The sequence below is a fragment of the Amblyraja radiata genome, chromosome 1 (genome assembly GCF_010909765.2).
Source record: "Amblyraja radiata isolate CabotCenter1 chromosome 1, sAmbRad1.1.pri, whole genome shotgun sequence".
Classification (NCBI taxonomy): Eukaryota; Metazoa; Chordata; class Chondrichthyes; order Rajiformes; family Rajidae; genus Amblyraja; species Amblyraja radiata.
Genome location: NC_045956.1, coordinates 181,258,084 through 181,270,199, shown reverse-complemented (window position 1 = coordinate 181,270,199; position 12,116 = coordinate 181,258,084). Strand labels below are relative to the sequence as shown.

The 12,116-nt window shown below is 49.2% G+C and overlaps 1 protein-coding gene across 1 annotated transcript in view; it reads left to right on the top strand.

Moving 5' to 3' along the window:
• Positions 1-9,791: 9,791 nt before the first annotated feature.
• rab11fip5 (RAB11 family interacting protein 5) overlaps positions 9,792-12,116 on the top strand; it is a 38,367-nt gene continuing 36,042 nt past the window's right edge. The window contains exon 1 of the mRNA XM_033043001.1: positions 9,792-9,904. Within this exon, the coding sequence (XP_032898892.1) occupies positions 9,792-9,904 (113 nt within the window). The remainder of the gene's footprint in view (positions 9,905-12,116) is intronic.

The following is a 12,116-nucleotide window of genomic DNA, read 5'->3' as shown; positions in this document are numbered from 1 at the left end:
GACCCTGCGTGGGTTTTCTCCGAGTTCTTCAGTTTCCTCCCACACTCCAAAGACGTACAGGTTTGCAGGTTAATTGGCTTGGTAAATGTAAAAATTGTCCCTTGTGGGTGTGGGATGGTGTTAAAGTGCGGGGATCGCTGGTCGGCGCGGACCCGGTGGGCCGAAGGGCCTGTTTCCGCGCTGTATCTCTAAATTAAATTAAACTAATCAAGAATCTATCTATCTCTGCCTGTAAAATGTCCACTGACTTGGCCTCCACAGCCGTCTTTGGCAAAGAATTCTACAGATTCACCATCCTCTGATTAAAGAAATTCCCCCTCATCTCCGTCCGAAAGGAACGTCCTTTAATTCCGAGGCTGTGCCCTCTGGTCCTGGACTCTCCCACTGGTGGAAACATCCTCTCCACATCCACCCTGTCCAGTCTATGACAGGAAGGAATGGGGAGCGTAGCTGGTTAATTGCAGACAGGCTCAGACGCGGGTCACGAGGCACAGACTAGGGACTGGAAATCATACGCGGAACATTCCAGAAGGCTCAGCAGCAATCCAGGTTAGCGTAATCCGAGAGAGGGAGGCGGCGAGAGGGGTGGCAAAAGACTATACCCAGCTCTTCATAGAGTGACACAGTGTGGAAACAGGCCCTTCGGCCCAACTCGCCCACACTGGCCAACATGTCCCAAACTACACGAGTCATAGAGTGATACAGTGTGGAAACAGGCCCTTCGGCCCAACTTGCCCACACTGGCCCAACAATGTCCCAGTTACACTGGTCATAGAAACATAGACAATAGGTGCAGGAGTAGGCCATTCGGCCCTTCGAGCCTGCACCGCCATTCAATATGATCATGGCTGATCATCCAACTCAGTATCCTGTACCTGCCTTCTCTCCATACCCCCTGATCCCTTCAGCCACAAGGGCCACATCTAACTCCCTCTTAAATATAGCCAATGAACTGGCCTCAACTACCTTCTGTGGCAGAGAATTCCAGAGATTCACCACTCTCTGTGTGAAAAATGTTTTTCTCATCTCGGTCCTAAAGGATTTCTCCTCTATACTCAAACTGTGACCCCTTGTCCTGGACTTCCCCAACATCGGGAACAATCTTCCTGCATCTAGCGTGTCCAACCCCTTAAGAATTTTGTAAGTTTCTATAAGATCCTCCCTCAATCTCCTAAATTGAGTGACACAGTGTGGAAACAGGCCCTTCGGCCCAACTCGCCCACACCGGCCCAACAATGTCCCAGCTACACTAGTCATAGAGTGATACAGTGTGGAAACTCTGTTTGAAGTCTGACGAAGGGTCTCGACCCGAAACGTCACCTATTCCTTCGCTCCATAGATGCTGCCTCACCCGCTGAGTTTCTCCAGCATTTTTGTCTACCTTCGATTTTACCAGCATCTGCAGTTCTTTCTTAAACATATCTGCATGGATTACATGGTAGGGATATGGGCCAAACGCGAGTAGGTGGGACAGACTTAGAAGGGGCATGTTGGTTGACATGCATGAGTTGGACCTGTTTCTATGGCTGTATGGCTTGCGATTAATTCAGTTTAGTTTATTGTCACGTGTACCGAGGTACGGTGAAAAGCTTTTGTTGCGTGCTATCCAGTCAGCGGAAAGACAATACATGATTACAACCAAGCCGTCCACAGTGTACAGATACAGGATAAAGGGAGTAACGTTTAGTGCAAGGTAAAGTCCAGTTAAAGAGAGGGTCTCCAATAAGGTGGATGGGAGTTCAGGATCGCTCTCTAGTTGGTGAGAGGATAGTTCAGTTGCCTGATAACAGCTGGGAAGAAACTGTCCCTAAATCTGGAGGTGTGCGTTTTCACACTTCTGTACCTTTTGCCTGATGAGAGAGGGGAGAAGAGGGAGTGACCAGGGTGCGACTGGTCCTTGATGATGCTGCTGGCCTTGCTGAGGCAGCGTGAGGTGTAGATGGAGTCGATGGAAGGGAGGTTGGTTTGTGTGATGGTCTGGGTTACGCTGGGCTCCATGTCTCCATTTGCTCTGGCAGATTCCTTGCACTGCTCATATGTTCTGGGAGTTGAATTCGGCCCATCAAGCCTACTCCCCCATTCAAACATGGCTGATCTATCTCTCCATCTCAATCCCATTCTCCTGCCTTCTCCCCATAACCCCTGACACCCGCACTAATCAAGAGTCTGTCGATCTCCGCCTTAAAAATACCTAAAGACTTAGCCTGCACAGTCGTCTGTGGCAATAAATTCCTCAGATTCACCACCTTCTTACGAAATAAATTCCTCCTCATCTCTAGGCCTGTCCCCGTTACTAATCAACCACTGTCTACACTGGTGGGTCAGCTAATAATCTAACGCAGGTGGTGTGGTGGCGCAGCGGTAGAGTTGCTGCCTCACAGCGCCAGAGACCCGGGTTCCATCCTGACTATGGGTGCTGTCTTAAGGAGTTTGTACGTTCTCCTCTTGACCTGCGTGGGTTTCCGCCCACACTCCAAAGAAGTACAAGTTTGTAGATTAATTGGCTTGGTATAAAATGCAAAAAAATTGTCCCTAGTGTGTGTAGGCTAGTGTTAGTGTGCGGGGATCGCTGGTCGGCGCGGACTCGGTGGGCTGAAGGGCCTGTTTCCGCGCTGTATCTCTAAGCTAAACTAAAAACTAAAGCTGTTGCTGGGAGCTGTGGTGGAACGCTGGTGTGGGATGTTTCTTCATGCTGACTGCTGGCTGTGGTCAGGAGCGCATTGCCGGGCAGGGAGGAGACAGCTCCTTAATCTCTCTCTGCCCGCACTGTTGCAGAGCCACCAACATGGGCCTGGCATCGGCTGCTGCTCCATGCACACAGCATCACTCTGCTGCTCTTAAATATTAAACTTGGCAGGCGTTCCCGACAGGAAGCTTGCTGGTAATATATCCATTGCCCGACCCTGAACTTTCCCATCTCCAATTCTTTTCATCCTAGTCATACAGTGTGGAAACAGGCCCTTCGGCCCAACTCACCCACACTGGCCCAGCTACACTAGTCATAGAGTGATACAGGGTGGAAACAGGCCCTTCGGCCCAACTCACCCACATTGGCCCAACAATGTCCCAGCTACCCTAGTCCCACTTGCCCGTGCTTGGTCCATATCCCTCCAAACCTGTCCTATCCATGTACCTGTCTAACTGTTTCTTAAACGTTGGGATAGTCCCAGCCTCAACTACCTCCTCTGGCAGCTCGTTCCATACACCTACCACCCTGTGTGTGAAAAAGTTATTCCTCGATTCCCCTACTCTGGGTAAAAGACTCTACCCGATCTATTCCTCTCATGATTTTGTACACATTGTATAAGATCTCCCCTCATCCTCCTGCGCTCCAAGGAATAGAGTCATCGGACAATGCACCACAGAAACTGGCCGCTCGGCCCACTCATCCATGCTGACCAAGATGCCCCATCTAAACGGCGCAGTGGTAGAGTTGCTGCCTCACAGCGGCAGAGACTCGGGTTCGATCCTGACCTCAGGTGCTGTCTGTACGGAGTTTGAACGTTCTCCCCGTGACCACGCGGGTTTTAACCGGACGCTCCGGTTTCCTCCCACACTCCAAAGAGTTCCAGGCTTGTAGATTAATTGGCTTCAGTAAAAATTATAAATTGTCCCTTGGTTTGTAGGACAATGCTAGCGTACGGTGTGATCGCTGGCCGGCACAGACTCGGTGGGCCGAAGGGCCTGTTTCTGCGCTTTATCTCTAAGCTAAACTAAGCTTGCACCATTTGCCCACATTCGATCCATATCCCTCTAAAGCCTTTTCTATCCATGTAGTTTAGTTTAGAGATACAGCATGGCAACAGACCCTTCGGCCCACCGAGTCCGCACTGACCAGCGATCGCCCGTTCACACTAGTTCTATGTTATTCCATTTCCCATTCACTCCCTGCACACCAGAGGCAACTTACTGGGACTATTCACCTTCAAACCCACATGCCTTTGTAGTGTGGGAGGAAACTGGGGAGAACGTGCAAACTCCGCACAGACAGCACCCGAGGGCAGGTTTGTACCCGGGTTCACTGTGCTATCCTCTTTTATGTTAAAGGAGATTAGTTTATCTTGGCATCATGTACACACACGATAGACACTAAAAGCTGGAGTAACTCAGCGGGACGGGCAGCATCTCTGGAGAGAAGGAAAGGGTGACATTTCGGATCGAGACCCTTCTTCAGACTGACAGACATTTCAGTCTTGACCCGATCACCCATTCCTTCTCTCCGGAGATGCTGAGTTAGACAATAGACAATAGGTGCAGGAGGAGGCCATTCGGCCCTTCGAGCCAGCACCCCCATTCAATGTGATCATGGCTGATCATCCACAATCAGTACCCCGTTCCTGCCTTCTCCCCATATCCCTTAACTCCGCTATCCCTAAGAGCTCTGTCTAGCTCTCTATTGAAAGCTTCCAGAGAACCAGCCTCCACCGCCCTCTGAGGCAGAGAATTCCACAGACTCACAACTCTCTGTGTGAAAAGGTTTTTCCTCATCTCCATTCTAAATGGCTTGCCCCTTATTCTTAAACTGTGGCCCCTGGTTCTGGAACATGTTTCCTGCCTCTAACGTGTCCAAACCCTTAATAATCTTACAGGTTTCAATAAGATCCCCTCTCATCCTACTAAACGCCAGAGTGTACAAGCCCAGCCGCTCCAATCTATCAGCATATGACAGTCCCGCCATCCCGGGAATTAACCTGGAGTGAACCTACGCTGCACTCCCTCAATAGCAAGAATGTCCTTCCTCAAGCTTGGGGACCAAAACTGCACACAATACTCCAGGTGTGGTCTCACGAGGGCCCTGTACAAATGCAGAAGGACCTCTTTGCTCCTATACTCTTAAGGGGTTGGACAGGCTAGGTGCAGGAAGATTGTTCCCGATGTTGGGGAAGTCCAGAACAAGGGGTCACAGTTTAAGGATAACGGGGAAATCTTTTAGGACCGAGATGAGGAAAACATTTTTCATACAGAGAGTGGTGAATCTGTGGAATTCTCTGCCACAGAAGGTAGTTGAGGCCAGTTCATTGGCTATATTTAAGAGGGAGTTAGATGTGGCCCTTGTGGCTAAAGGGATCAGGCGGTATGGAGAGAAGGCAGGTACAGGATACTGAGTTGGATGATCAGCCATGATCATATTGAATGGCGGTGCAGGCTCGAAGGGCCGAATGGCCTACTCCTGTACCTATTTTCTATGTTTCTATGTTTCTATACTCGACTCCTCTTGTTATGAAGGCCGACTTGCCACTCGCTTTCTTCACTGCCTGCTGTTCCTGCACGCTTACTTCAGCTTTTTGTGTCTATCTTCGGTTTAAACCAGCATCTGCAGTTCCTTCTTGCACATCATGTACACACAGATGTTTTGGGCCGTAGGGCCTGTCCCTGTGCTGTACTGTTGTTTGACTGCTTGAGTATTATAACATTACTTCATCTGGAACAGATGTCAACATCGTCTCTCTGGCTCGCCCACAATATGTGTGTGAAGTCACACCCTCCCTCACACTTAGTGATGGGCTAGTTATTCTATTATTGTCTCGTAGACTGAGATAGAGTAAATGATTAGTCACGTACTATCCAGTTCAATCGTACTATACATTGCTGTACGCTGAAGTAGGCACAGTGGTGCAGCGGTAGAGTTGCTGCCTCACAGCGCCAGAGACATAGACAATAGGTGCAGGAGGAGGCCATTCGGCCCTTCGAGCCAGCACCGCCATTCAATGGCTGATCGTTCCCAATCAATAACCCGTGCCTGCCTTCTCCCCATATCCCTTGACTCCACTAGCCCCTAGAGCTCTATCCAACTCTCTCTTAAATCCATCCAGTGACTTGGCCTCCACTGCCCTCTGTGGCAGGGAATTCCACAAATTCACAACTCTCTGGGTGAAAACGTTTTTTCTCACCTCAGTCTTAAATGACCTCCCCTTTATTCTAAGACTGTGGCCTCTGGTTCTGGACTCGCCCAACATTGGGAACATTTTTCCTGCATCTAGCTTGTCCAGTCCTTTTATAATTTTAATATGTTTCTATAAGATATCCCCTCATCCTTCTAAACTCCAGTGAATACAAGCCTAGTCTTTTCAATCTTTCCTCATATGACAGTCCCGCCATCCCAGGGTTCAATCTCGTGAACCAGAGACCCGGGTTCCATCCTGACTACGGGTGCTGTCTGTACGGAGTTTGTGCGTTCTCCCCGTGACCTGCATGGGTTTTCTCCGGGCACTCCGGTTTCCTCCCTCGCGCTCCAAAGATGTACAGATTTGTAGGTTAATTGGCTTCAGTAGAATTATCCCTAGTGTGTGTAGGATTGTGCTGGTGTGCCAGCTGGTAAAGAGATTTTATAAGTTCTCAAAAAGGGTGGTGGTTGAATGGAACAAGCTGCTGGAGGAGGTAGTTGAGGCAGGGACTGTTGCAATGTTCAGGAAATATTTGGACAGGTACATGGATAGGACTGGGTATAAGGGATATGGGCCAAATGTGGGCAGGTCTTCTAGAGGTAGACAAAGTCATGAAAGGAATAAATAGGGTAAATGCAGAATCTTGTACTCAGAGTAGGGAATCCAAGAACCAGAGGACATAGGTTTAATAGACAATAGGTGCAGGAGTAGGCCATTCAGCCCTTCGAGCCAGCACCCCCTACAAACCTGCACGTCTTTGGAGTGTGGGAGGAAACCGAAGATCTTGGAGAAAACCCACGCAGGTCACGGGGAGAACGTACAAACTCCGTACAGACAGCACCCGTGGTCAGGATGGAACCCGGGTGTCCGGCGCTGCATTCGCTGTAAGGCAGCAGCTCTACCGCTGAGCCACCGTGACTGCCTGTATGGGACTAGTGTAGATGGGACATGTTGGTCGGCATGGGCAGGTTTAGTTGAGTTTATTGTCTCATGTGCCAAGGGACAGTGAAAAGCTTTGTGTTGCCAGTCGGCGGAAAGACAAAACATGATTACAATCGAGCCGTTTACTGTGTATAGATACGTGATAAGGGAATAACGTTTGGTGTGAGATGAAGCCAGCGCATTCCCTTATCAAGAATAGTTCGAGGGTCACCAATAAGGTCGATAATAGTTCAGCACTGCTCTCTGGTTGTGGTAGGATGGTTCAGTTGCCTGATAACAGCTGGGATGTTGATCTGAGGGGCCTGTTTCCATACTATATGAACTTTTCACACAATGGGTTTGTGAGGTGGGGGGGCGAGGGGGAGGGGGGGGAGAGAAATTGCACAAACGAGTTGAGAGGTCATGTTGCAGTTGTTGAGTATAGAAGTTGGGAGGTCATGTTGCAGTTGTATAAGACGTTGGTGAGACTGCATTTAGAATACTGTGTCCAGTTCTGGGAACCATGTTATCGGAAAGATGTTGCCGGGTTTGAAAGGATTCCAGAAAAATTTACGAGGATGTTGTCGGGACTAGAGGGTGTGAGCTATAGGGAGAGGTTGAGTAGGCTGGGTCTCTATTCCATGCAGCGCAGGAGGATGAGGGGTGATCTTATAGAGGTGTACAAAATCATGAGAGGAATAGATCGGGTAGACGCACAGAGTCTCTTGCCCAGAGTCGGGGAATCGAGGACCAGAGGACAAAGGTTCAAGGTGAAGGGGAAAAGATTTAATAGGAATCAGAGGGGTAACTTTTTCACACAAAGGGTGGTGGGTGTATGGAACGAGCTGCCGGAGGAGGTAGTTGAGGCTGGGACTATCCCATCGTTTAAGAAACATTTAGGCAGGTACATGGATAGGACAGGTTTGGAGGGATATGGACCAAACGCAGGCAGGTGGGACTAGTGTAGCCGGGACGTTGTTGGCCGGTGTTGGCGAGTGGGGCCGAAGGGCCTGTTTCCACACTGTATCACTCTGTGACTCTATGGCATTGTGTTGACTCTGGTGAAGTTGTCTGACTTTGACAGGGTTGATCGTCGTGGGGGGGGGGGAGGGGGGGGGGAGGAGATGGAGTCACTGCTTCCTGCTGATAAAGCTCAGGGCAGTGGCACCAATCCTCCCACAACCCTGATTAGATCCTGCAGTGTCTTCATGCAGTTGTTCTTGTGTCATTAGTCAGTATCATAGAGTGATAGAGTGTGGAAACAGGCCCTTCCGCCCAACTCGCCCATGCTACCCTGATCCCACTTGCCTGCGCTTGGTCCATAACCCTCCAAACCTGTCTTACCCATGTACCCGTCAAACTGTCTCTTAAACTCTGTGACAGTCCCAGCCTCAACTACCTCCTCTGGCAGCTCGTTCCATACACCCACCACCCTCTGTGTGGAAAAAGTTGCCCCTCGGATTCCTATTAAATCTTTTTCCCTTCACCTTGAACCTATGTCCTCTTGTCCTCGATTCCCCTACTCTGGGCAAGAGACTGCATTTCGTTGTCTCTGTACTGTACACTGACAATGACAATTAAAATTGAATCTGAATCTGAATCTGAGACTGTGCATCTACCCAATCTATTCCTCTCATGATTTTATACACATCTATAAAATCTCCCCTCACCCTCCTGCGCTCCATGGAATAGAGACCCAGCCTGCTCAACCTCTCCCTATAGCTCACACCCTCTAGTCCTGGCAACATCTTCGTAAATCTTTTCTGAACCCTTTCAAGCTTGACAATATCTTTCCTATAACACGGTGCCCAGAACTGAACACAATATTCTAAATGCGGTCTCACCGACGTCTTATACAACTGCAACATGACCTCCCAACTTCTATACTCAATACTCTGACTGATGAAGGCCAAAGTGCCAAAAGCCTATTTGACCACCTTATCTACCTGCGACCCCCCGCCCCCCACCCCACAAACCCATGCACAGTGTTAAGGCAGCATCTGTGGTAGACAATCCAAGCCTTTTCTTCCCATAATGGAAAAAAACAACAGGGCATGGCATGAAGATGAGAGAGGCAATGTTTAAAGGAGATGTGCGGAGACAAGTTTAACACTAAGGTCAGCCATCATCCTCCGTCTGTTCCACCGTCGAGGTTTGGATTGCTCTTTGTCAGAGACACCTCCCCCTCGACCTTACCGCCATGGGTGGCCCTACCAGGAGCATAGATAGCTCCAGACGGCATCACTCTCAGGATCTCAGGTCCACACAAGCTTCTCCACCACGACAAGGTGACGATCCATGGAGAAGTTTCACTGTCCAGTAGTTGGTGTTTAGTTTTAGTTGGCATTGAATATAACCATATAACAATTACAGCACGGAAACAGGCCATCTTCGGCCCTTCTAGTCCTTGCCGAACACTTACTCTCACCTAGTTCCATCTACCTGCACTCAGACCATAATCCTCCATTCCTTTCCCGTCCATATACCTATCCAATTTACTTTTAAATGATAAAATTGAACCTGCCTCCACCACTTCCACTGGAAGCTCATTCCACACAGCTACCACTCTCTGAGTAAAGAAGTTCCCCCTCATGTTAGCCCTAAACGTCTGTCCCTTATTTTTCAAGTCATGTCCTCTTGTTTGAATCTTCCCTACTCTCAATGGAAAAAGCTTATCCACGTCAACTCTGTCTATCCCTCTCATCATTTTAAAGACCTCTATCAAGTCCCCCCTTAAGCTTCTGCGCTCCAAAGAATAAAGACCTAACTTGTTCAACCTTTCTCTGTAACTTAGGTGCTGAAACCCTGTTGTAACTTAGGTGCTGAATAGCCTGATGTTGGTCGGGAAGAAGCTGTTCCTGACTCGTTAAGTGTAGGATAATTGAGCCAGAGGGAGCACATGATGCCTCAATATTTTCATTTGGTGCTGGCCCCAGTTCAAGTGAATGCTGCTGAAAATAGACCAGCATTGATTACTGGCCCGGCATGGGGGAGAAGCAGGCAGATAGGGTTCCAACTGCAGTCTCTTCATCACAGTCGGCAGCGTTCAACCTTTCCCTCAGCAGGCGTAGGAGGCTGATGAGTGACCTTATTGAGATGTGCAAGGTCACATAGAAACATAGACAATAGGTGCAGGAGTAGGCCATTCGGCCCTTCGAGCCTGCACCGCCATTCAATATGACCATGGCTGATCATCCAACTCAGTATCCTGTACCTGCCTTCTCTCCATACCCCCTGATCCCTTTAGCCACAAGGGCCACATCTAACTCCCTCTTAAATATAGGCAATGAACTGGCCTCAACTACCTTCTGTGGCAGAGAATTCCACAGATTCACCACTCTCTGTGTGAAAAATGTTTTTCTCATCTCGGTGCTAAAAGACTTCCCCCTTATCCTTAAATCCTTATCTGTGACCCTGTCCCCCCCCCCCCCCCCCCCCCCCCTTAAAGGATTCTAAAACTAGAGGGCACAGGCTTATGGTGAGAGGGGAGAGATTTAAGAGGGATCCCAGGGCCAATTTTTTTTTCACTCGGAGGGTGGTCTGCGTCTGGAATGAGCTGCCGGAGGATTCATCACCGTTGAAAACATTAGCGACGAAGTGGTGCTGGTTTCCGAAGGGAACGGTGACGGACACACCACACGTCTCTGTCCTGCAGTTCATGCATATGCAGAGGTTAAATGCGAGTTAATGTACTCAGGAAGTATTATTGCGGGTAGGATATGCACCATCATTGCTTGGGCCTTGATTGGCAGTCATGGCTTTTAAAGGACATTTGGACAGAGGGTGTGTTTAAGAAAGAACTGCAGATGCTGGAAAAATCAAAGGTGGACAAAAATGCTGGAGAAACTCAGCGGGTGAGGCAGCATCTATGGAGCGAAGGAATAGGTGACATTTCGAAGAGGCGGAGACAGTAGGCTTGTGGGACAACTATAAAGGGCTGTGGGTGTATGGAATGGTATGCAGTATAACAGCATTGAAAAGACATTTGTGAGTCTGTGGAATTCTCTGCCTCAGAGGGCGGTGGAGGCCGGTTCTCTGGAAGCTTTCAAGACAGAGCTAGATAGGGCTCTTAAAGATAGTGGAGTCGGGGGATATGGGGAGAAGGCAGGAACGGGGTACTGATTGGGGATGATCAGCCATGATCACATTGAATGGCGGTGCTGGCTCGAAGGGCCGAATGGCCTCCTCCTGCACCTATTGTCTATTGACATTTGGACAAGGACATGGATCGGAAAGGTTTGGATGGATATGGGCCAAACATGGGTGGGCTATTGTAGATGGGCATCTCGCTGGGCATATAATTCTTTCAGTTTAGTTTAGAGATACAGAGCAGAAACAGGCCCTTCGACACTGAGTCCGCGCCGACCTCTCTGTAGTTTAGAAGGATGAGACATATAAGATTGTTAAGGGCTTGGACACGCTAGAGGCAGGAAACATGTTCCCGATGTTGGGGGAGTCCAGAACCAGGGGCCACAGTTTAAGAATAAGGAGCAAGCCATTTAGAACGGAGACGAGGGAACACTTTTTCTCACAGAGAGTGGTGAGTCTGTCGAATTCCCTGCCTCAGAGGGCGGTGGAGGCAGGTTCTCTGGATACTTTCAAGAGAGAGCTAGATAGGGCACTTAAAAATAACGGAGTCAGGGGATATGGGGAGAAGGCAGGAACGGGGTACTGATTGTGGATGATCAGCCAAGATCACATTGAATGGCGGTGCTGGCTCGAAGAGCCGAATGGCCTCCTCCTGCACCTATTGTCTATTGACCAGCAATCCCCGGAACATTAGCTCCATCCTACACACATTAAGGACAATTTACAATTATCCCAGGCTAATTAACCTAGTAGCTTTGGAGTGTGGGAGGAAAAGGGAGGAAACCCACGCAGGTCACGGGGAGAAGGTACAAACTCCGATCAGACAGCACCCGTAGAAGGTAGTTGAGGCCAGTTCATTGGCTATATTTAAGAGGGAGTTAGATGTGGCCCTTGTGGCTAAAGGGATCAGGGGGTATGGAGAGAGGGCAGGTATGGGATACTGATTTGGATGATCAGCCATGATCATATTGAATGGCGGTGCAGGCTCGAAGGGACGAATGGCCTACTCCTGCACCTATTTTCTATGTTTCTATGACAGTCCCGCCATCCCGGGAATTAACCTGGTGAATCTACGCTGCACTCCCTCAATAGCAAGAATGTCCTTCTTCAAATTAGGAGACCAAAATTGCACACAATACTCCAGGTGCGGTCCCACCCAAGGCCCTGTACAACTGCAGTAGGACCTCCTTGCTCCTAAACTCAAATCCTCTCGCAGGATGC